Source organism: Penicillium angulare (assembly GCF_028827245.1).
Source record: "Penicillium angulare strain IBT 27051 chromosome Unknown utg000004l_segment0_segment0, whole genome shotgun sequence".
Taxonomy (NCBI): domain Eukaryota; kingdom Fungi; phylum Ascomycota; class Eurotiomycetes; order Eurotiales; family Aspergillaceae; genus Penicillium; species Penicillium angulare.
This window is the reverse complement of record NW_026623163.1, coordinates 3,316,358-3,340,629: the sequence shown is the minus strand read 5'-3', so window position 1 is coordinate 3,340,629 and position 24,272 is coordinate 3,316,358. Positions and strand designations below refer to the sequence as shown.

Genomic DNA, 24,272 nt, shown 5'->3' with positions numbered 1-24,272 from the left:
CTGAAAATATATTTGCCGGTGTTTTTAAAATCAGCCTCTGTTTCCTCTTTAGGTTAGCTTGGAATAAGTCAACTTACTAGTATAATAAATGTCGTTAAATCATTAATAAAATGGATGTATTTTACATGGAGATTTTAAGTGTATATGTTTGATTCCGGACCGTACTCATGCTGCCGGCAGAATTACGAATACCTTCGTGCCTTAGGTTGTATTACAAATACGGCGGTGAGGGATATTGGGGTGTAAGTAGCAAAGTTAGGGTGTATCCAGCAGGTCTCAAAATTGTGGAAGTTGTCACGTGCCTCCGTTTAGTGCGGCCATCTCGCTTAGCCCTAGTCCCACAACCACAATTTGACTGAATCGGACATCTTCAATTCTCAACGCCGACAACCCAGCACACACATCAGTCACCATGGTACGTCGTGATGCCCGCCGATACAACGAGAACCCCCCAGCTGATTGTTTTACGTTTTCTAGTCGTCCAAGGTCAAGGCTGGTCAGCTCTGGGGCAAGAACAAGGAGGAGCTCTCCCAGCAGCTCGAGGAGTTGAAGACCGAGCTTAACCAGCTGCGTGTCCAGAAGATCTCCTCCGGAGCTTCTTCCAAGACCAACCGGATGTGCGTATTCGATTCCGACGTTCTGATTCCTATATTTCGACTTGTGAGCGAAGGAAACCGAGGGGGTTGTGCGACCGGGCGGCAAACATGGAAAAAAATCCTGATAAGAGGGGGCAAACATTGGACGACGAACTACGACAAGAAAAACGACAACATGTTTCAACGCACAATCCCTGATGGAAATCCCAACTTGCAAGGAGAATATTCAAGGATTTTTTTTCGATCTTGAAATGCCAAAAATACTGACTTGCGGTTCTTCCGCTCTACAGCCACGACGTTCGCAAGTCGATCGCCCGTATCCTCACCGTCATCAACGCCAACCAGCGCGCCCAACTGCGTCTGTTCTACAAGAACAAGAAGTACCTCCCTCTCGACCTCCGTCCCAAGCTCACCCGTGAGCTGCGTCGCCGTCTTACCAAGCACGAGGCTACCCGCACCACTGAGCGCCAGCGCAAGCGCGCCATCCACTTCCCCCAGCGCAAGTTCGCTGTTAAGGTATGAGATTCACCCTTGAACATATTCGCAAGAAGTGTACGGCCTGTAGGATGTGGCATGGTTTTACATTGAATGCATTTTGTTCAATCCGACGTTGCTGTATTCTTCATCTGCACATTTTCTTCGCAAAAAATATGAAATTCTGCATCTGGACAACTGCTGACTGTACATCAACAGGCTTAAGTTAAAAAAAACCTTGATGGGATCTGGAGTTTGTGGGAAGACGTTCTTGCCCTTGGACACATAAAACAGGACGTGTGAACGTGTGGACCTGAAACCTCGCGGCAGGGTCGATTTTCTCTTTTTTTATCCAAAAAATGGAATTTGATTATGTATCTTAGATGGATGCAAATTGACTCTTGACATGACATGACTTTTAGATTGTTCAAATATTCCTGGAGATACCCAAGGGCTGGATGTAGATTCTGAATGACAGTTGTCGGTTAATAAGTGATCCATTTGTATACCTAACATATATCCCAACCTAAGGCTCTGTCAGTAGTACCAACTGGACCTGCTTCGATATCCAAATTGTGCCATTTGAACGCATCCTTAAAGCCGTAGTACCATACGGTTTGATGTAGTAACCTTGGAATGATCTTGGAATCGCTTACAATGGGTGCCGGGAAAAATACTAGTAGTATATAGTACTCAATCAACCTATCATTCAATTCATACACGACAACGGTACTTTGGGGATCTAAACACCAGCATGTAAACCTCATGACCCCAAAGACACCGGCATCATAGCCGGCGTTCTCATCGCAGGTATATGATTCCGCTGCTGCCCCTGCAACAAGCCTCCAGTAGTTTTATCAGACCCCGATTCCTCCTCAAGCATCCACATACCCCCACAGGGACAACACCTCAACAAATTCAACTTAGCAACCATTCTAAAATACATAATCGACTTTGGCAGGGCCGAATCCCCCGAAACCTCACTGCACCGTACACATCTCCTCCTCTTCTGTGGTTGAACAACCCTTCCACTCCGTCCCACGGCAAGCGTCGGCCGCAGCACAATTTTCTTCAGGATGTCAACATCCCGATGTTTACGGTACATAGCCGTTCGGGCATCATTCCCATAACCAAGCCAGCTATAGTCAGTTAGGAGGATATCTTTGTAGTTGATTTCTGATTTGAGCGCTGGGATATTGTGCTTGAGTACTGTTGAGACTGCAGTCACGAGGACAGGTGGGATTCGCGCATTAACGAGGAGTTCCTTTTCGGGGCCTGGTCGTTCTGCGTCTCCGAAGCCCGCCCCTTGGTAGGCGTGTTTGACGGCGGAGTCGACGCTTGCGAGGAATTTCTCGTAGATATCTATGCGGACGGGGGAGTTGTCTAGAGCGTGGCAGATCTCTGTGTAGTAGACTCTTGAATCTGGAGGTAGCATTGCGGGGTTAAGTTTGGCGAAGGCTCCGTGGACACCGCGGAGACCACGACAGATGAAGCGGAGGAAAGCGCGAGACATGCTTGAGAGTAGGATTAGGAGGGGAACAGAGTTGACCGTTTTCACTGAGTGATTTGGTCAGCTAATAGCCTTGAATGTAGGTTGGGACGTGTAGTTTACGTTTCTGGGCGAAGACCTCTTGGTCTGTAAACAGGTCTTCAAACTCATCTGCTAAGTCAAATACCTCGCTCAGGATGTAATGCGAGAAATCAAGGACCCATTTGATATTTCCAAGTATGACTCGTAGAATTTCTGTATGTGTTGTTAGTGGGGTGGCCTTTAGCTAGTTGAGGGGGTTTCATGTACCTGGATCAGAAGCGTCGCTCTGGCCCTTATTGCCGTGCTGAAAGAAATATGCAATTAGGACAGCAGCATGGCGTAGCTGAAGAGTTGTCCAGGTAACGGAGGACGCAAGACCACGACGTTTCAATCTTCCCTTGAAGCCTAGTGCAGCTTGCAAGCTCAAACATCGAGGAATGTAAGGATGGGTCATGAGCTTTTCTGTTTCCACTGTGAAGTTACAATTGACAGGAAGTGCACGATACACTTCACCAATGAATACGGATTGTGTTTCTGTTGATTAATTGTGTTAGCCAATCTCTTAGTTGATAATCGAAGAACCGCCAAACTCACCCTGTCTAAGCAACCTCAGTGCTACCATAAGAATATCATCCGTATTCACTTCAGCACCGCATCCCCGGCTAAAGCCAAGTGTAAGTGCTGCGACGGCAGAAGAAAACTTGGCTAATTCTGATGTTAGTGATTGGGTAATTCGCTATACTTTTGGAGGAGGGGAATACATACTTTCATCATATAGACCATCATTAGATCCGAACGTATGTTCCATCAACCTCAAATGGGGTTGTCCCTCTGTATCCAGTAATACAGAAACACAAGAGTTAGGAGAGAAAGCAATGGATACCCCTGTATATGTAAGCTAAGAAGACCAGTAAAAGCGAATTGTTTGGAACAAACCTGTTGAGTCTATAGGGTACTGAAAGCCTGCTTGTGCCAGGCATGTCACAGTACTGGTGTCGTCCAGTCCGTTGAAAACGGCCATCGTTCGCGTATCATAAAACGTGACGGAGCTGTCATCGTGTGTCACAGCCAGAGCAGTTCCATGCTCCACTATATCTACCGAAATGATATATTTATCGCAATGGATATCATCTAAACGACGCAACTCCATCTTGGACTTAACGAGTATGTCAGCTAACTTCATTCAAGTTCGGCATGGGACCATGAAGATTGCATACCTTAGGTTGACTATTGCTTTTCCTTGTTGTAACTTCATCGAACTTTGGATGGAAGGCTTGAGGAGCACTATCCAATTGCCATCGCACAATCATACTTGGAGGCCCTTGTTGGTCAGGATATTCAGGTGTAGCATGGACGGGCTTGGCAAAGACGGCAAGGATCCAGGGGATGGCCGTTGAACCAGTCGGGCTATCGATTTGACCAGGCATGATCTCAAGTCGAGTCAATGAATAGATGGAGTTGGGGAATGGTAATGATTGATTCAGGTGTTCATCAACCCCCCGAGTGACATTCAATATACTGCTTGGCATATCGATCTTGCAATGCTGGAACCGAAAGGATGGAATCGGGAATTGCGCGCCTTGTTTGACTTGCGTATTCTCCCATTTATCCGGGTTCCATGTGATGTTTACCCTGTATAGACATATCTTCTGGCACACAGAGTAGGTGGCAATCAAGACGCCAGCTAAGGAAGGAAATTTTTTTAGTCGGGGACTATAACCATGAGGGTAACAGGTAGGATCTTACACGCAGTTGCTACAATTGATGCATGGGTCAGCATTCTATCTGAATACCCAGTGTTTTTAAGCTCTGCAGGGAGTTCGGTCCATTTGCTGTCTGGATTCTGATACATCAGACGAATCTGGCCGGCCCGGGTAACACAGATCAGGGCATTCTTATTGGCCGGGTGAAAGGGGCCAATTGGGCGACGACGAAAGGGCGTGTAAGCCCATCGGCCATTGACTTTGGCTGCTTGGTGGAAAGCATGGAGCTGGTAGGGATGTTAGCAAGTTTTATCATTTCATTTGTATGTACACGTATTGTGAGAAGCATCGGATAAGTACTTGCCATTCGCTGGGTGTTGAGCCACATCATGCCAACAATCTGGTTGCTATCATCGCTAGAATCCAACTGGGCCTGTCGTACAGGTGAGATGCTATTCAAAGCGAGCGAGATTGAATAGATGGAAACTCTCCCGAGGCAGTCGACGACCGCCATTTCGGAGCCAGTCTCATTCCAAGATAGGTGTACAAGTTGATTGCCACCATGGGTTTCTGTAACTGGTGCGAGTGGAGTTTCATCACTCAGAGCCCATTTTCCAACTGAACTATTGCATTTCAAATGACGTAGATTGACTCGAAGTCCATCTGACGATATATATGCAATACATCCCAATCGAGACCAGGCAATCTTCCTATGGTAGATGGTTAGTTTATTTCCATAGCCCTTTGACATAGTAGGATAACTTACTGTCGACACCCTAAGAGACGCATCTCATCTTGACATTGTGCGAGGCCCTTTGTTGGGGGCGGAGCGTTTGGCAGGCCCAGATCCAGCGGACCCGACTCCCCAAAGAGGTCGTCAACATTGATATCCTGATCCATGATCACTTGGATTCTGTGGATTTAATGAAGATCAAGGACCTTGATCATGCGATATATAGAAGGAAGCTATCCCCGCATAACTTAGATGATTGACGATCTAGACCCCGGGGCCTTGATAGAGAATGACCGGCGGCTCCGTTGGGAAGGGGGGAATCAACCACTCCTGCCAGGGAACTTCCAAATTGATTGGCGGCACCGTTGAAAGGCAACAAAGAGAACTTAGACACCACTCCTTTGCTTCCCAGATGTATAAAGTTGTTCCAGATAGGATCTAGATATATAGATTGATTCTTATAGACCTTCCTTTCCTCTCTTTTCCCCTAGTCTTTAATCTCTATCATCCCCGCTTAGTCAGACACAAACAGGTCATGTGACGGTAGCCCTGCCAACCAGCTTGGGCCAATCAGAACCCTGAAGAAGCGCCCCACATCTTGTATAACCAATCAGGACTGTTTGCAGCAAATATCCAAATCATCCGCGAAAGTTGAAAACATTAACGCGAGGGAAAGAGAGAGGGACTAATGCCCGGGAACTCGGTTAGATCCAATCATTCGTGTATTCCCACAATTCCCCCAGGTGCCCCCAAGGACTTTTTCAGAGATACATAGCTTCGATACATAGCTTCCCGGGAGAAATCTCTCTTAGTGTTCTCCGCGAGTTCTCTGATGTTACTCTACTTCAAAACAAGCGCATCATCGAATCATTGACCCGCACTTCCCATTCGCCCAGCATACCGCGGGTTTTGGGAGCGAAGAGTTGCGTTGTTCATCACAACCACATTCCTCGACCTTCAAACGTGAGATCTAAATCTTCCGTTCGGACGTGAGTCAAAACAAAAGCTTTTGAAGAACGGGCCGTTTCGAATTCTTTTTTTTCTTTTCCGTTATTATATTATTCCCCCCCCCCCCCCCTCAAATTTGTACTTTAATATCGGATCTCCCTTCCCCCCCCCCCAACACCTGACCTCATCGTCTGCAAATATCCCCTTTCCAACACTTCCTTCTTACAACCACCTTCCTTCCGCGCGTTCCCTATTACAGGGCAATTTTGAAATTATTACCTACCTGAACACTTCCATTGATCTATACTGTCTATGATTTTGTCATATATGAGTCGGTCATACACAATTCCCGTGTTCTTCCCAGCATATCCGTGCTAAACAGGAACTATCCCCTCAACCCATCTATCTCCTCCGACCCAGCTCGCCCCCCCCCCATAAGCCGGCGCGCTCCCCCATACCTGTCTATTACTTGTCTGTGGACGCGTCGAATTACTTCGTCATGAATCATGAAGTTTCAGATTGCTCGGATTTGAGCTCCTTGGCCTCGTCGCCGCGTTCATCACCGGAGCCTGCGGCACGGTACCTGACGCCGTCCTCTTCGCAGGAAGGTGAGGATTCTATCCGCCAAGACTGTCCTCCCGCCAAAAAGAGGAGACGTAACCCACTGCCCAAAGAACGAACGACACAGTATCTGAAGCTGTCGCAATCTTCCGAAAGTCAAAAGGATCAAGCAAAATTACTTGTTGAAACTCTTCGCCACCAAAAAGATATTGTCGTTATTGCTGGTGCTGGTATCTCCACCTCCGCGGGTAGTAAGTTTTTCCCCTAGCCGCGTTCCACATCAGGGGACACCACCACTTACACCTCTATAGTTCCGGATTTTCGTTCCACAGATGGCTTGTTTAAATCATTGCAAAAGAAGCATAATTTGAAGGCTTCCGGTAAACTTTTGTTTGATGCGGCTGTTTATCAGGATGACGCCTTGACGGCGCCTTTTCATGAATTGGTGCGGTCGCTCAAGATTGAGTCCGAAAAGACCAAACCTACCAAGTTTCACCAAATGCTTGCTCGACTGGGCAAGGAGAATCGCCTCAAGCGTCTGTATACCCAAAACATTGACGGCCTTGAAACGTCCATGGTGCCACTTCAAACAGAAGTCCCCCTCAACGTCAAGGGTCGCTGGCCTGTAACTATTCAACTTCACGGCAGCATTCAAAAGATGGTCTGCCAAAAATGTCGATCCACTTCCGATCTGGATCCCAGTATATTCGTGGAAACCGACCCGCCAGAGTGCGGTGATTGTGCCGAAAATGACAGGAACCGTCGCATCGCCGAACAACGCAGTCATGGTGTAGGACGTCTGCGTCCACGAATTGTTCTGTACAACGAGCATAACCCCGATGAAGAAGCTATCACCTCTGTTATGAACGCAGATGTAAAATCTCGCCCTCGCGTATTGATTGTTGCAGGAACCAGCCTTAAAATCCCTGGTGTCCGCCGCCTTGTGAAGAGTTTATGTACCGTCATCCGTACACGAAAGGACGGAGTGACAATGTTCATCAATAATGAACCTCCTGTTGGAAAAGAGTTCGAAAATTGCTTTGACTTGATCGTTCAAGGAAACACTGATGAAGTAGCGGATCTCGTCGCACTCAAGAATTGGGAGGATTGTACACCATATCAATCACTGTTGCCAGAACCTGTATTCGGCCTCAAACCAGAAACCGATTCGGAAACAGAATTCAAACTTGCTGTCGTTATCACGCCAAAGAAGAAGCGCACCATCGAAGAGACAGGCCTGCTTACACCGTCTGCTAGCAACGATGAGAAGCCCAATACGAAGAAGGTGGGCAAGTTGGCCAATCCAGCAAGCAAGGGCCGTAATCTCAAAGACATGCTCGGCTCAGCCAAAACCACCGCACCAGCTCAAGCAGCTCGTAAGCCTGCTGCTGCGCCCAAGAAGCGAGCACCCAAGACAGCTGCCAAACCAACCAAACAGATCACCAACTTCGGTACCGTCGGAAAATCGGCCACTGCGCCTGCGAACGCCACGAAGAAGACTGCAGGCGGCAAAGCACTGGCTCCAGTCGTTATGTTCCCCAATCTTCCCAAGAACGCGGACGCCTCAGGGAAAGTTGTTGAAGGGGTAGAAGCCACACCTGTGACCGAATGTCCTAGTTGACGGTTCTTCCCCTCAACTGAGATTCCGACCCTCATTTCTCATTTCTTCTTTTACCTTTCAACCATCGCGTTATGATGCATGTCCCAGACGGCGCTCTGGTTTCTGATCCTTTCATTTCTCATGATATCCCTTCGACTTCTTTATCGATGGGATGTTCTTTTTCTTTGCTGCTTCTTCCGAATGTCTCTGGGAAGATGTGGGCTCTTTTTTCTTCCGTCCTTCTCGCAAGATACCAATAATAGACTACGGTTTGATGCATGAGTGGCGTTGGCGTTTCAATGGCTCGGTGGTTATAATGTATGATAGCATGCCCTTTTTGTTACATGTGTTGTTACTACTGTAAACACGTTTTGGATGTTGAGATGACCTATGGGATTGGCCCTACTTCAATAACATTATTGGTCTTCCATGGCCATTCTCGCATTGATGATATACCACACTCGTTCCGGTTCCAGTTACGTAACATATCCTTAAAATGCGCTTTCCCTTAAGTTGTGTAGTATCAGTCATGATACACATCTGTACATTCGACTTTTCAACCCATCCATGGATATATATGGAAGGATGCTTGGGGTGACTTCGACCTTGGAATCATTGGAAGTTGAGATGGCTCTATAAACCTAGCACTAAGCTTGAGGCCCTGTTATCGTGATGTCTCGTAGTCCTAATACTAGTAGTACCTCCAAGCTATTCCAGACAAGAGTAGTATGCTTGTATCCAACTGGCAAGAGTTGCACATCCATGATGATTTTCATGGATACGTTGATGAATCTCAAGCTTCCAGCGTTTACTAGTAAGTAGTGTTCATCTGACCTTAGCAACATCATAATAGAGCTGATTCAGCCCAGTTTTGGTTTCAAATCCCTGAATTGGAAAATTTAGTTAACTATTTTGATCATTATTTATATCATACAGCAATCCCAAGCACTACCAGGGACCTAGACGCTGGAACAACATTTCCCCCCATATGCAACCGATCAGTCCAAAGCACTTCACCAACAATCCAATCTTTAACCAAGACCCAAATCATCACGCAGCTGACTAGCAGGTCCATCATCATCGTCCGTCTCATCAGCATCCGGATCCATAGGCCTAGCAGATTGATCCAGGTCCTCAACCCGATCAATATCCTCATCACCTCTATCCTGCGTCTCCTCGGCATCGTCTTCCTCTTCATCCTCTCCCTCCTGCTCCTGCTCTGGCTCATGCTCCTCTTCCTCCTCAATCTCTTCATCCTGCGTCTCATCCCCATCACCACCAGGGACCTCTCCACCCTCATCATCCCTCTTCACCCTCTTCGAAGGGTTATCAACCATCTCGACATCCTCATCCGCAGCAGCAGCAGGAGCTACATCCGCACCACCGTTGGCATCGGACTTCTTCGCCTTTCGCTTTCCAGCCTTGATCTCCGTGTACGCATCGAGTTCCTGCTCAAGTCTAGAGCGGAAAGAGTCGAATTCGAGCTCCGATAGCGCTGCGAAGACGTCGGCAGGTGCGAGTGTCCGTTTAAGAGTTGCGTCGTTGGCACTGGTAAAAGTTCGTTAGTATTTCTTCGCGTGGGATAGTTTTGGTGAGTGGAAGTGCATTGCATACTGGGATGATAGATACGAAACAAAGACCGTAGCCGCCTTCTGGATGGCAAGGACAGCGTCCTTCTGAATTGTGGTGTTGGGTGGCAGGACAGCCTTCGCCAGACGAATAGTCAACGAGCGTGGAAGGAGGTAATCCTATACATGAGTACGTCAGCTCTAATTCTTCGGATTGATTATCCTGTTTCTGTGTTGGTGATGAGTATACGCACCTCGACGCTCACGCCTAACTCTGCCCTTGCCTTGATCTGCTGCTCTGTTGCGGTAATGGGTTTGTCGCTGGTGCTAGGTGCCACCGGCGATAATAGTGATTGATCGTCCGGGTCTGCGGGTGTCACCGAGGACGTGGATTTGCGAGGGGGCATATTGTGAGCTTATGAGGAGTTCTCTCTCTTTTCGAATCCTTTTGTCTTCGCTGGTGTCGTATGCTCCGGTCGGGGATGGATCGGGTAGCCAAGATGATTGTTGGAATTGGATCGTGGATCTTTATTGGACAAAGGGTTAGATTTCAGGTTATAAGTGTTTCCCAAATCACATGAATGCGCTAACCGCTGTTGTGATGGATGGCTCTCGAGTCGCTAGCGAATCGAGGCTGGACGGAAAGAAGAGAGAACGCGAAATCCGCGTCGCGAGATGCGATTGGGATTGGCGCGGTGTGGGGACTCCGGCCTGCACAATCAATGGCTTCACCCGCGCACGCAAATCGTCCTACATTATAACCTTCGGTGAGGTACAACTTTTGTTTATTTTATTAAATAATTTAATAAATTGGATATACATTCAAAAGCATTCTCTTGATTAAAACACTCTTAGTTCATCTTTGCGTTGAAATATTTAATCAAAAAAGTTCATTTATAGATTTTGCGCTCGTCTAGAGATATTGACAAATGCTTCGATTGTAAGAAAAGAAAACTATAACATCCGAACATAAAACGCCTGCTTTTTGGTATCCAATGAAATTGAAAGCGAGAATGGCCGGCATCGAACTGGGTTCGACAAAGATAAAGTCATGAGAATTCCATTCACTCCATCTCTTCATCATCGCCCTCGCCGTTGCCCCAGAGGCCCTCGATCTTGAATTCCTTGGCCCACTCAGTAACAACTTGTGTAGTATCCGCCAGAGGAGCACCTGGTTCCGCAGCAGCATCAGCGGGAGTAACCACAGGCAAAACTGGGGCGTTGGCCCAGCCCTGGATACGGCCATCTCTCCAGTCGTTGATGACGGTCATAGCGGCACTCGCAATGTTGGGGACACCACCCTTTCCAAGACGACCACGCTTGCGGGCCACCTGGATGAGGAAATCGGTGGTCTTATCGCCGTTAACAGGGAAGAGGGAGGTGATTCCGTATACCTCGAGCATCTTGGCGATGAGGTTATCCGAAGCAGAAAGACGCTTAACCAGCAGGTTTACAGCAGGGATGGGGTCTTCAATCTGTTTAGGTGGGATGGCATTAAGAAGGACCAAACGGGCCTGCTCGTTCTCCTTGGACTTCTTGCTGGTCTTGCCGTTGGTGCTGGGGAAGACGATACCCGGGGAGTCGATGAGCTTCAGCTTGTTGTCGAGCTTCACTTCACGCAGGTTGGTGGTGACACCAGCCTCAGCACCTGTAGGGCAGGCATTGCTGGAGCCCTTGTTGAGGCGAGCGGTAAGAGCGTTGATGACAGAGGACTTGCCGACGTTGGGGTATCCGATGACACCGACAGAGATAGAGCGCTTCAACTGCTTGCTGTGGGCGTAGGACTTGAGAGCACGGAAGAGAGTCTCGGAGGTACCCTTCACGGAAAGCTGCTTGTGGTCGAAGCTGTGAGCATTTCCAGCCCCGTTGGAGGCCTTGAGTGGGAGGGTGGGGAAGTAGCGGCGCAGGTGCACCAACCAGGCCTTGAGAACCGGTGGTGGGACAAGATCGATCTTGTTAAGGATGAGAATGAGACGTTTAGAGCCAGCATTAGCGGCCATGATCTCCCGCTCCACGTCCTTCGACCGAGTACCCTCCGGATCACGAGCATCGAGCACATACAACACAACATCCGCAGCGTCGGTGACTGATTTGAAGACCTTGTCAAAAGCGCGCCGTGAGCTCTCCTTGGTGGGGTTTTGTGTGTCGGCCAAATCGGGAACAGTGGTGTCATTGAAATTTATGCCGCCCTCTTCATCATCCTCATCCATCTCGTCGTCGTCGTCCTCCTCCATCTCATCATCGTCACTTCCATTTTCGTCGTCATACTCGGTAGCACGAGCTCGTGCGGAGGCAAGCAGCGCAGCCATTGGGTTCGACTCATCACCCTCCAGTTCCATATCATCATCCAGATCGTTCTCATCAATCTCAACACCTTCCTGGTTGCCACTCTTGGCCTGCTTGGCCTCGACGCGACGAAGGCGAGCCTCCTCCCGGATGCGTTCCTGATCCTCCTGCTTCAAACGCTTCTTCTCTTCAATATCATGGAGGATCTTATCCTTGAAAGGGAAAAGACTGGGAATACCCGGGTCCTTCTTGATCTTAGACCGCCATTCTGGGTTCTGTAAATAAGAGATCGTAAGCAAATACTGAGTTCACAATATGGGTAAGATCAACTGGATTCACGCACCTGCTTTGCGAGCTTTCTCGCCTTCTTCTGCTTAGCAACAGCGGCCTTCTCAATCTTGTGACGAAGGCGAACGGGCACCCGCTTGGAACTCTTGCCTAGAAAAAAAAACTGTTAGAGCCGGTCTGAAGGTGAAAATTGTGGGTTCTGAAAGCAAGGCTGTCTTACCGAAGTTGTTCTTGACCATTTTTCCTACAGACCCAACGGGAGAGAAAAAAGTAGCAATATGAACTAATGATCGCACTGATGCTCCAACCGCCTCGAAAAAGTTGAGTGCCAAGACAAATCGATTTTCGATAAGCGGTGAATTGTTGTGCCGATCGCCGGCCAACATAACGCAAACAGTGCAAACTTGCGGTGTGCGGGACGCCTGACGTATCAGGTAATGCATCCGCCAACGCAACGTTAATCTGAAGATTACCCAGGTGCTCGTTTTCTGTTTCATTTATTTATTTCTAACACTGATAAAACACAATTGCTGCCTTTTTGCTCGACTAAGTCGTTTGTCTCCCGGTCTTCTCCATTGAAATACCCAGGTCACATATACGATCATCTTGACCCCTCACCTCTCACCCCACCATGTCATCCACCACAGGGACTTTCTCCGCTCCTGCTCAAGTCCACACCTTTGACGGCGTTCTATCGGACTTCGATGGAACAATTGTAGACTCTACAGACGGTATGAAGAAAAAATCCGATTGCACAAACGCAAAAATTATGAGATTTGAAGCTAACAAAAGAATATCTAGCTATCGTGAAGCACTGGCACCAGTCAGTACCTACAAGCGAAAGCAAACAACCCTATTACGGAACGTACTAACATACAATTCATAACAGAATTGGTGACGAGCTCGGTGTTGACCCTAAGACCATTCTAGCCACCTCCCACGGCCGCCGAAGCATCGATGTGATGCAACTATACGACAAGACCAAAGCCAACTGGGAGTGTATGTTATCTCCTCATCTTCGTGATAACACAAAAGACATCCACAATATATTAACCTTGTCAACGAAAAACAGATGTGAACTTCATCGAAGGCCGGATTCCCCAACAATATGGTTCCGACGCCGTCGAGATCCCTGGTGGACGCGACCTCCTCACAGAATTGGAAACCGCCGGTGCCAAATGGGGCGTCGTTACGTCAGGAACTTCAGCACTTATTGATGGATGGCTGGGTGTCCTCGGTCTTGCGAGACCAAAGATGCTCGTTGTTGCGCAGGATGTTCCGCTAGGCAAACCCGACCCACGCTGCTACCTGCTCGGCCGTGAGAAGCTGGGACTCGGTGACTCGACAAACATTGTTGTGTTGGAGGATGCGCCATCTGGTATCAAGGCTGGAAAGGCCGCAGGATTCAAAGTGATTGCGCTGACAACGACACACTCACTGGAGAAACTTCAGGGAGCGGGGGCAGACTGGATTGTACAGGACTTGCGCAGCGTCTCGGTGAAGGCGATGGTTGATGGGCGCGTACAGCTTGAGATCACGAATGCGTTTCAATGATGCAAATGCAGGGTTTAAAGATTCGCAGTATGCACAGGGTGCAGACGCATAATGACCACTCGCGTTGAGTGTTGAGTCGTACAACATAGAGCATAGAAGTGGAGCAGGGTAGCTCCAAACATACATACAAAGTACTTTGTGTACAAACGTGCACTGCAGGATCAACGAGTTAATTAAGGCTATTATATGTATTACAGTACGTTTGCGCCTCTTTCTGGCTGTTGAGCTGTGCTACATGCTATTATATTCCGGGTCGGCGGTGATGGTGACGTACAGTCGCTGGCAGGTCCTTTTACTGGTGGTACATACAGATGTAGTATGGATACTGCAGGGGGCCGGGGGCCATTCACGAAGAAAAGATCGCAAGTGCATGCGGAATGTAAGATGGGTGGGATGGTTACTTCATACGTACAGATCATTCAAATTATTCTTGCTTAATACAGAATCGCCAATTGAATATTTACACCAATCAAAAACAAGAGGACCATTCAAATCGGGGCGGGATGACCAGATTTCAGTTCCAACTGATCAACTTGAAGGTTGCACGATGTTCGGCATCTCGTTCACGGACTTTACAGATCGGTGTTCAAATGCCGAATCTGATATCAAAGTTCGATTCCAAATACGTATCCACAAGACGCGAGATCATGATGAAAGGGTGTGCGAGAAGCTTAGAGACCCGGTGTGATGAGTTGGAGCTTCGACAGCGTCTGTAGCTAAACCTTGTCACTCGAACGCCCTACTGCACCGATGTGATGACAGCAGCATATTGCAGGGATTATGGCCAAGGAATCTTCCCCGAGTGTATCTCAGAGTTGGGGTCCAGAGCTTGGAATTTGAAAGGTTGCATAGTGAGGCTACATAGATTCCTATAGGTACTTCATACCTCATTTCGTAACCCCAGTTGTCTTTATCTCATCCATTTTTAGTAAAGGATAGTCTAGACTCTTTAAACATACTACAGGCTACTTCATGCTGTCGGTGGCAGAAGTGAAACGCGCCCGATGCAATCCTTGCAGGATTGCGTTGTTTTGCTGCAACCAGGGAGATACAACCAACTTAGGTACCGGACAGATTCGACCACCTAATACCTGATTTAGACAAAGAAAGGTGCAAGGCTGAGTTGCAAACAAGAAAAGACACCCTAGCAAACATGCTGCGAACAGCTGTTCATGCACGTTTGGCCACCCTGAAACGCATCTCCAGGCCTAGTCTTAATCGACCAGAGTCCATCCCCCGAATTGAGATCTGGTCGTTCAAGAACCCCGACACTCTGCATGATACAAAGGGAAGACTTCCCTACAATGATAAGTATGTACTTCATACATACAGATACATACCAACTTCGTAAACTCGGGTAAATACAACTGGCATAGAGAGAAAGCTGGAACGAACCCGACGAGGCTGCAGCGACCTGCAGGTCTTACAGGTCTTACAGGTCCATGCTCATGAGGGGGCAACACCCGTGGACGGCAAGAACAAAGTGTATTGTGATACTACAACTGTGGATTGCCGTATCGGCGCTGCTGACCGCGCACCAGAAAGAGAATTGAGAACTGAAGGAAACTCAACCTACAGAAGTAGGTAGATGGAGCGAGGGAGAGAAAAGTCTCCCGGCTCCCCTGATAGGCCCGGATCAAGTCCAGACAAGGGAATACATGCAAGGGAGGGTGGGGGTGAAGGAACATGTTGCATCCTGCGCACGGGTCTGGAGCAGAAAGGCTCAAGGAGTGGTTGAGCGTGCGGACTCCTGAATATCGCAATACGAAGTGCCGTTGTTTAGTTCTTGCAGCTATCTAGATCAGGAACAGCACGGCGGTTAGAGCATGGGAATGCCAGAACAGGATACTCCTACATCATACATGATCCGGTAGTGTGCATTGAATTTGAATTTAGATAGACTTGGGGGCTGATCCGATCATCGAACTAAAGGTAGATCCTTGGTAGATCATGGATTATCTCCTCTTTCGTGGTTCTTTGTTTCCCACTCGGGTTGAATCACCCTGGCTTCCCCAACGGTATGCGTGATGGCGAATGTGGCGGGATAGGAAAGTCCATCACGTACATGGGCAGGTTTTTTTTTTTTTTTTGCTTTCTTTCTTGTTGATTCCGATCTGGACCACAGTATCGGGATGCAGTGCATGGAACGGGCTTGCGGCGGGGGTACGGATCCTGTGGACGATCCCCAGAGCATGGCTTTTTTCCTTCCTTTCTTTCCTCTTCCCTGTTCATCGGACTGCATCAATCATCCTTGCTGAGAGAAACTATTGGTCGCCCCAACCTTTGACAAATACTTACCCTGGAGCTACGCATGCTGCTTCCTGCTCCCTGCGTGAACGTCACGCACCGCCACAGCTCTCCACAGCTCTCCACAGCTCTATCTCTCTCGATGCCTGTTCAGCTAAGCCACATGAAGGGGAGGGGATTGGAGAAATCGAGATAAGTAGACCTGTCACATTTGTGATCATGGCCATTGCCACATCCAGAAAAACAAAACAAACCCGATTCAGAAGAGGGAAAAGGAAAAGGAAGCATCATTGGAACCACTCTCTATCATTCACAGCCTCAGCCATTGCGGAGCACACTATTGCGACCGAAATCCCCCGAATTCGCTTTAACAACGCGAAACGCGACACAGACAGGGGTATGGGCAAGAGGAGTGATCCTCGAGTTGTATATGATCTGTATGCGGATTACATACATGACCAAAATCCCAGGAGATTGGGGCGAGAAGCGGGGACTTGACCAGGATGAAAGACGGAAGCAGTGCTCCGAAAGGGACGATCTGAGGATCCCCCAAGTTTGCCAAGGATCCTCATCCTAACCCGATGGGAAGGGAGAAGTGATGCGATACTATAAACTGCTGTCACACAAAAAAGCACAATACAGGTATTAGGCGTCGATCATGGATGCTCGGAAATGTCGGGGAATTTTCTGGGTAATGGAAGTTCTATGGTGGAATTGGGTTGATACGAGCAATATCCCAGTAACGAGCACCAATTCCCATTGTGATCTGAAATTCTTACTTTTCCTTTGCCGACCGGATGGCTCGAGCTACTAGTTGCATCTCTGTATCTCTTTTTCTCTTCCGAGATTTGAGATTTTTCGTCCCATAGTAACGGTTCCCTTCAGATCCAATCAATAGTCTGATGGGGCCAAGGGATCCGTGCGGCCCTCACGCGTTGCAGATCAATCCAGGGGCACGTCAAGGGCAGATCCTGTCCACATCCCCCTAACTATACCTAATGTGAATATCCAAATGACGGAGATGACGGAGATCCATACAATGGGTATGATTGATGATTTTTGCACCATGCACGCCATAACAAACCTAGTGGGCTTTTTTCTTCCCCTTTACTCCCCCCCCTAAAGTGTTGCGGGGCATCCTGGGATTTTCGACGGACCGGGGTCATAGCACAAGTCCGGAGTATTCATTGACCATCTCCCCCCCTCAGAGCCTTGTGGTTATTGTGGAGTACTTGGTACGTGAAGACAGAGAAAAAAAGGTAAGAGCAAGGAGGGGGGGGCAGTGTCAGCACACACTATGTATCCTATATCCTGTGAAACTCAAGGAATTGTACAGAGTAAATCTCCCATTTGTGACTGTTGAAAGGCGTTTCTTGGTTTAGATTTTTATTTTTCTGACCTTTACCCTTTTTGTCATGTTCATGCCCAATTGGACCTTTCTCTTTCTTTTCTCTAATTGGGCTGATTGGAGCTGTCTCTTTACTCCAAGGTGATTTACAACGCTAATAAGGGCCTTTAATGCACGTGAAACTTCAAACAGAGATGCCTGTTAATCCGGATCGTCACGATGAGGGCGATCATCGGTACTGTCGTTCACGATGTGCTTGCCGAAAGTATTGAACACAAAGTTTGGGTTTGGGTCCAGCAGTAGCATCCGATGGCCACGTTGTTGCTCCATACCAAGCGTGGGGCTCTATCTCAATCCGAAACTTCAGAGTTTTGGCGACAACCCACATCTCTGTATTGGATATGGATATGGATGTTGATATGGAGATGGAGAAGAATATACTCCGTCCACATGGCCATGTGTGAGAGAGTTCCGGGGAGAAACTAAAGGGAAAATCCCCCCGGTTCGTGCGGATTCATGATCCACTCAGTCTCGTTTCATCCTCGAGGCCATTCACTGGTTCATCGAGAAGATTTGAGCGTTGCAGGCTTCCACCATGTCAGACTCTATCCTCAACTTGGCAAGAGAAGCAGGTGATCACTTACAACGTGATGAGAGGGGGCGTGGTTATCGTGGGCCCGTGGCTTTAGGGCAGAGGTTCCGTTGGACCGGTATTCTTCTCTCGCCCCATATGTCCCCTCTTTCTAGTGATTTGGCAACTCTATGCTCTACTGGTTTACGAGGCGCAGTGTGGGAGGGAGTGGAGAAGGAGCAAAGAACATGATCATGTTCCTGGTCATGTACTCCGTACTCCGTACTGTACGACGGTACATTATCAAGGTTTGGGGATTGGCCTCTCCGGAACCAGGCCGACTCCATAGTTTAGACTTTTTAAGAACTAGGATCCTTGTGAAACGTTTTTCTGTCAGGTGTACGAAGTACGAAGTAGATATTTGGAATGGAGGGTGAAAGAGAGACTTGCTGAAAAGGGGGAGCTCCGTCCAGTTTGAAGGCCGTTGGAAGGGTCGATCAGATCAGATCATCCTAGGGAGTAAAATAAGGTGCATATGAAGAGCGTTTGATGGCTTAAACTAGATGATACACAAGATCTTACAGAAAGCATGGGTATGTATGGCGAAGAGTCAAGCATGGTACAACCTAGGATATCGTAACGCCCGGGAAGTGCATATTTACGGGTGTAAGAGCGACAAGCTTGCATGAACAGCACAGCCTGCAGGGCAAAGAACCTTGGAAGAAGAGACAGGCGGGCGTGTCATCACACAATCGCAAGCAGAGGGGCAACTTTCTCAGCAGTGCAGGATCTCCAATGCTCGTGACTTGAGTGCATGGAGCCTCTCGATCCAAACTATTTAGCGCCGTCGATGGAGGGGGATAACCAGACAGTCGGGAACAAGTGTGTTACGTCGGGCCAAACGATGAGGGGGAGAAGGGAAATCATGGTACTTTTTTCCACTTATCTTCCCAGCAAGAGGGTCCAGGACAAACCAAAAAGCAAAGAGAGAATGACAACGAAGGTCGGCAGATCCTAAAAGTGATCGACAGGATCTGTCGACTATTGATGTTTAGTTGGTCTTGGCATCCTGCCATGCGCCCCCAAAGTAGTTTAGCGGGCATTGGCCTTCTCTCGCTCTCTCTCTCTCGCGATGTCCCGACACGATCTAATGTACGGAGTAGCTGACAGATAGCTGACGGACAGGTTGCTTCAGATGTCAATAGTGCCATTGAAAAGACATCATCAACCCCATCAATGGGACGATCTTGGCCCCCGAACTGAGCCCCGATATGGTAGCGTGTAGTCTATAGTCCATCTTGGCAGGAGTATTCCCCGTAGCATAATCTGCAACGATGAAATATGCCCGGGGAACAGGCTCCGATCGTTCCAAATGCCAGGTCCCCGGTGATCGGGTATTATTAAGAGAATAGATTTCCATGCAAATACCTGGAAAATTACCCCGATATCATAAGTGTTCACTCTGTATCCTTCTGTGAGAGACTCGGGGCCATGCAGGCTGGATCACCCGTGACAGATTACAGGGATAAGCAGGACCTCCTTTGTTGCCCCACTCCCCATAAAATGTCATGTATCTCAAAAACCAAACACTTCTTCACGCTTGCACCTTTTTTGGGGGGCTAAAGTAGTTTAAAAAGTACTATACGAGAAGGAAATAATGAGCCACCAAAGTGTAATAGAGTAGTCCCCCTTTAGCCGTGATGTGATTTACTTTGCATCACTCTTATTATCGTGACTCCACCTTGTGTATTTTTTGGTTGCTCCTTTGAGCTCAGACATGGCGCTAATGCAGGAACTGACCAAGGGCGGGAAGGGGAGAGAGCAAAGACTAAACCGATTCAAAATGAAAATAGATTACAAATTAACAGCAAGTGTAAAGTCTGGTAGAGCATGCAACTATTGCCAAACTTCTTCACATAGGACCCCTTCCAACCTTCCAAGCCTTCTCGCTCATCGGAGTTGTAGTGTCTGCAGCTTCTGATAGGTGTAACGGGAGTCCATCCACGGTTACCTCTTCTGCACTTCCCGAGCCGTCTCTCCGCAAGATTACCATGGAACGCTTTGTTTACACTTTCGTACTAGAGCACCTGGCCATTTTCAAGGCCTCAGGGGAGTCCTGAGCACATGAATCGAGTGGCGTATGGCCATCACGTATACCCCATCTGTCATGACTTAGCTAGCTTTTTGGGGGATTTTTTTTTTTTTTTTTTTTTCTCGGGGGGGACTTCCACACTTCCCACGCTTGTATTCGGTGTGGAGTCATTCTCAAACAGCGGTTAAACGTATTTACTCCACTGATTGGCTACTAAGGTCAGGCTTTGAAGAGATCTCAATTTGCTTAGGGCTGCAAAAATGGGTTTTATTTCCTGTGTTGATTTAGGTTTCGAGGTTTCGAGGTTGCTAGGCTGCTGGATAAACATTCATCATCGTCCCATCCCCTTTCTGCGCCTAATTTTGACGATGGTGGCTGTGGTGGCACTCGAGACTACTACCTAGTAGATGTCTAATTTATGGTATAGATAGAATATATATGTATATATGTATATATCTACATTGTATCTTGGTTTCTGTACCCTCTCAGATACAGAATAATCCCCAATTGTGCCGAGTCCAGCCTAGGCCGCCACCCCCTAGAAAGAACCGCGCGGGCGGTAGTGACTCCACGGTAATTAACATCTACGTATTTCCTTCTAGGTATAGCCAGGTATCTCATCTTACGGATACTTGGCTTGGATTTTATTTTTATTTTTTATTTTTATTTTCTTAACTTATGTATTTTTTAGGTATCTCATTTTATTATTATTATTATTATTATTATTTTAATTCCGATTTTAATTCTTTTTCAGCCCGCTTTTTCTCCTCCCCATCACGTAGTCTGGCTCGACGATCAGATCTCTCTTGCCCCAGCACAGAATATCTCCCGAATTGCTCTTTTTCCCTTCTCGTAGGGTAAAGAAAATAATAATATTATTATTATTATTATTCGCTGGCTCTGGCACTGACGCAAAAAAATAAATTGAAATCGAAATAAAATAAAATAAAACAAAATAATACCGGGCACAAGCAGAGAGAGAGAGAGAGACTGCGGCTACATGTACTCCTAATGAGCCCCGACTCCGCCAATCATCACGGCCCGCTCCCAAGACAGAGCCCATGTCCATCTGTCTTCGTCCTCCTCCCTCTCTCCTCTTCACATCCCATCCATCCTGGTGGCTGTCTTGACGTTCCTTTTTTTCTTTTTCTTTTCTTTTTATGTTCACTCCTTTTAGTTGACCCACCCTCTGTCTCTCCTTCAAAATCGCTTCGTTTGCTCGTTTCCTCGTTTCTTTTTCGTGATTCACCGATCTCTCCCAGGGTCATCCTGCCAATCACCCGGTTCCCGATCACACGCACTCGACTCGTTCTGAAACCTCCCATGTTATAGTCGTTGTCTTGTCTCTAGGCTACTCACCTCCGTCGTGTAGCCCTGCCTCTCCTTTAATCCCCCTCCTCGCCCGCTCATCATTTCGTCATTCCGTCATTCCTTTCATCCATACCATATCACCGCCAACATGAGCTATATCCATCCTTCCTGGAACTACCCAGGCCACACAGGTCTCCCAATGGACCATACCCTCGCCTACGATCCTTCTATGGCCCCCCCTCCTATGATGCACCACCCCATTGACGGCTATCTATACCCTCATCCGCCCATGGAGATGATGGACTATTACCACCAACCAATTATGGACTACGATGAATATACAGAGAACTTGTCCCGCCCACGTTTGACTAAGGAACAAGTCGAGACCTTGGAAGCTCAATTCCAGGCTCACCCCAAGCCAAGCAGTAATGTCAAGCGTCAATTGGCAGCTCAAACCAATCTAAGCCTACCTCGTGTTGCTGTACGTTCCATATCTTTTTGAGGATTCCACGTCCCCCACGTCAATAAATCCACCCGATACTAATTCATCTTTTTTTCGAATAGAATTGGTTCCAAAATCGACGTGCCAAAGCCAAGCAACAGAAACGCCAAGAGGAATTTGAGAAAATGCAAAAGGCAAAGGCGGAGGCCGAGGAGGCTGCTCGTCGCAAGTCGGACGCCTCGGACCAACCGTCGGAGTCCAAGGCTTCTGCTTCCAAGGAGGTGGAGAACACACCAAGTCCCAAGAAGTTAGCCAAGGAGGAAGCTATTGCAAAGGCTGAAGAAAATAAGAAGCATCATAAAACGAAGAGTGAGTCCGCCCGTGACGCAACCTTCGCCTCATTGCAGCGAGCACTGAACGCCGCAGTTGCTGCTCGGGATCGCTTCACGCGACGAGGCTCGCACGCCAAGTGTGAGTCTCCTCTTAAGGAAGAACCCATTTCCCCTACGTCGATGGCGCCACCCAAGGCGACCCCTAGTACACACGACAATAAGGCCCAAGCCTCCTTCAACCATTCTTACCAAGATTGGTCTGACGAGAAAGAGTCGAGTCAATGGACACCGCCCCACGGCCATTCCGATGCTAGCCAATTTCCCTCTACTAGTCAAGCATTCTCTGAGATCCCCAGCTCTTCCCATGCTATGCATCAAAATGTGAATACGTTCGCCGGTACCCAGTTCCCTGTGGACGAGGATTGGGTTGAGACTCCCAAGGATCATCATGCCGCGCATGGTATGGCATCCGATGCCACCCTTAGTTACACAAACCTGCAATACCCCCTGTCAATGCAGGCTCCCGACATCTCCGTCACTCGCCGCGAGTCTTCTAGTGCCCTCACGGCTTCTCTGGAAGGAATTGGCATTTGCACCCCCGGGTCTTCTGGTCAAGCTTCGGGAGAAGCATCATGGAAAGAACCAGGCAAAGAGCTGGATCTTGCTGCACGACGAAAGCGCCCTCGTCCTGCTGCCATTGGAACTTCCAACACTCGTTCCCTGGCAAATTCTACCTCAATGTCCTCCCTCTCACCCACTAGCCGTATGCCTAGCTCGGGTGCTGGAAACTCGATGAGGCATTCCAAGTCAACTCAGAGTCTGAACAACAGATACGCTGGTGTTCGTAAGGCGTCAGCGGCCCAGAGATCTCCTCTGAACTTCACATTTGCCGAGTCCGGCTCCATGAAGTCAAGCAAGGCTGAGATGCTGCGACCTTCAGTCTCATCAACGACGCTGGCTCCACCAACCCCCTTGACTCCTCAGGACTTCCAACATTTCATGCCAGCTTCACCAACCGACAGTTATTGCTTGTCAGCACATTCGACTACACAATTCTTCCCTTCCTCTCAACCCATGCAGGTGAACATTGCCTCGCCTCCGGCCACACCCCTTGACATGTACTCTTCTTTCCCTTACCAAAATGCGGCCCCGCCAATGTCAGCCCCAGCACAAGTTAGCACATTCCCTGAATATGTAAGCTGTGACCCAGTTCCCATGACCGCCCGAAGCTGGGCAGATGCCACTGCCCTGTCCTCGCCAGACTTCCAGGCTAGTCTCCAGGTGCCCCACTCAAACACGGTGTCGCCCATTGGTTATGATGCTCCTATTGATCATCATGGGCATGGTTTTATGGGGTCGGTCTCCGGCTCTCCATCCTTAATCTACTCCATTGAGGATTCCGAGATGCCTATATCAGCTGATGGAGGAGACAGAAAGGCGTCTGAGTTCACCATGCACGGTTTACGTGATCAGCATGAAGCTCAGCGGTATGCCGCTCAACATATGGGCTCCATGCACAAGCCGAAGGCGTACCCTTTTGCTAACAACGCTCCACCTAACAACTACCCTTGATGGATGACCTTTGAGTCACTTTCAATGGATGAATGAGAAATGTATCGCGATAAATGTGCTTTTGTTAGTCCCGGACGAAACCGCTACGCAGCGTCTCGTCCTCACTCTGATTTTTGGGTTTTTGTTTCCTCAATTTCGCCTACCTCCTCGGTGGCCTGCTTTTTTTCAACTTTCTATAAACGGAGAAACACCGTTTGTTTCATTTTTTGCACTTCACATACCTCATCGACTTGTCTTGTCTGTCTCTTTATTTCCTTCTCTGTGTCTCTATTCGGTGTTGTTCCACCAGGGTTTTTTTTACATATTCGGAGCAGATTGTCGCATTCTGTTTATTGGCTTGGGCTTTATATTGGTTTGATATGACATTTTAATTCTTCCGAGCCCAAAAAGGCTCGGCCTTACTTTCTTACTTTCGTTGATATTATTTTTTTGGAACCGGCTCGGCTTTGGATTGGGTTTTTGAACTTGCATATTTGGCAGCATTTGGCTATTTTTTGATACATACTATCACGTAC

General features: G+C 48.1%; 8 protein-coding genes across 8 annotated transcripts; 5 read left to right on the top strand and 3 right to left on the bottom strand.

Moving 5' to 3' along the window:
* Nucleotides 1-425: 425 nt before the first annotated feature.
* N7478_005188 (60S ribosomal protein uL29) lies at nt 426-1,118 on the top strand (the record flags this gene model as incomplete). Its single annotated transcript, XM_056921402.1, is given in 3 exon segments — nt 426-461; nt 478-617; nt 887-1,118. The coding sequence occupies 3 exon segments, from the start codon at nt 426-428 to the stop codon at nt 1,116-1,118; spliced, it is 408 nt and encodes a 135-aa protein (XP_056779439.1).
* A 753-nt stretch (nt 1,119-1,871) lies between these two features.
* N7478_005187 (mediator of RNA polymerase II transcription subunit 16) lies at nt 1,872-5,204 on the bottom strand (the record flags this gene model as incomplete). The annotated part of the gene is made up of 12 exons (XM_056921401.1): nt 1,872-1,902; nt 1,962-1,978; nt 2,065-2,627; nt 2,683-2,814; nt 2,869-3,135; nt 3,196-3,306; nt 3,367-3,486; nt 3,538-3,757; nt 3,819-4,285; nt 4,348-4,591; nt 4,636-5,014; nt 5,071-5,204. 12 exons carry the CDS (start codon nt 5,202-5,204, stop codon nt 1,872-1,874), a joined length of 2,685 nt encoding a protein of 894 aa, XP_056779438.1.
* A 1,280-nt stretch (nt 5,205-6,484) lies between these two features.
* On the top strand, nt 6,485-8,167 carry N7478_005186 (putative SIR2 family histone deacetylase (Hst4); the record flags this gene model as incomplete). Its single annotated transcript, XM_056921400.1, has 2 exons — nt 6,485-6,797; nt 6,858-8,167. The coding sequence occupies 2 exons, from the start codon at nt 6,485-6,487 to the stop codon at nt 8,165-8,167; spliced, it is 1,623 nt and encodes a 540-aa protein (XP_056779437.1).
* A 1,010-nt stretch (nt 8,168-9,177) lies between these two features.
* On the bottom strand, nt 9,178-10,121 carry cbfA (uncharacterized protein; the record flags this gene model as incomplete). Its single annotated transcript, XM_056921399.1, has 3 exons — nt 9,178-9,694; nt 9,761-9,894; nt 9,969-10,121. 3 exons carry the CDS (start codon nt 10,119-10,121, stop codon nt 9,178-9,180), a joined length of 804 nt encoding a protein of 267 aa, XP_056779436.1.
* A 657-nt stretch (nt 10,122-10,778) lies between these two features.
* Nucleotides 10,779-12,527, bottom strand: N7478_005184 (GNL3/Grn1 family GTP-binding protein; the record flags this gene model as incomplete). Its single annotated transcript, XM_056921398.1, has 3 exons — nt 10,779-12,275; nt 12,344-12,438; nt 12,509-12,527. The coding sequence occupies 3 exons, from the start codon at nt 12,525-12,527 to the stop codon at nt 10,779-10,781; spliced, it is 1,611 nt and encodes a 536-aa protein (XP_056779435.1).
* A 392-nt stretch (nt 12,528-12,919) lies between these two features.
* N7478_005183 (HAD family hydrolase) lies at nt 12,920-13,842 on the top strand (the record flags this gene model as incomplete). Its single annotated transcript, XM_056921397.1, has 4 exons — nt 12,920-13,019; nt 13,090-13,111; nt 13,178-13,287; nt 13,361-13,842. 4 exons carry the CDS (start codon nt 12,920-12,922, stop codon nt 13,840-13,842), a joined length of 714 nt encoding a protein of 237 aa, XP_056779434.1.
* A 4,190-nt stretch (nt 13,843-18,032) lies between these two features.
* N7478_005182 (uncharacterized protein) lies at nt 18,033-18,260 on the top strand (the record flags this gene model as incomplete). The annotated part of the gene is made up of 1 exon (XM_056921396.1): nt 18,033-18,260. The coding sequence occupies one exon, from the start codon at nt 18,033-18,035 to the stop codon at nt 18,258-18,260; it is 228 nt and encodes a 75-aa protein (XP_056779433.1).
* Nucleotides 18,261-21,559: 3,299 nt separating this feature from the next.
* N7478_005181 (homeobox domain-containing protein) lies at nt 21,560-23,757 on the top strand (the record flags this gene model as incomplete). The annotated part of the gene is made up of 2 exons (XM_056921395.1): nt 21,560-21,892; nt 21,976-23,757. 2 exons carry the CDS (start codon nt 21,560-21,562, stop codon nt 23,755-23,757), a joined length of 2,115 nt encoding a protein of 704 aa, XP_056779432.1.
* Between the last annotated feature and the right edge of the window lie 515 nt (nt 23,758-24,272).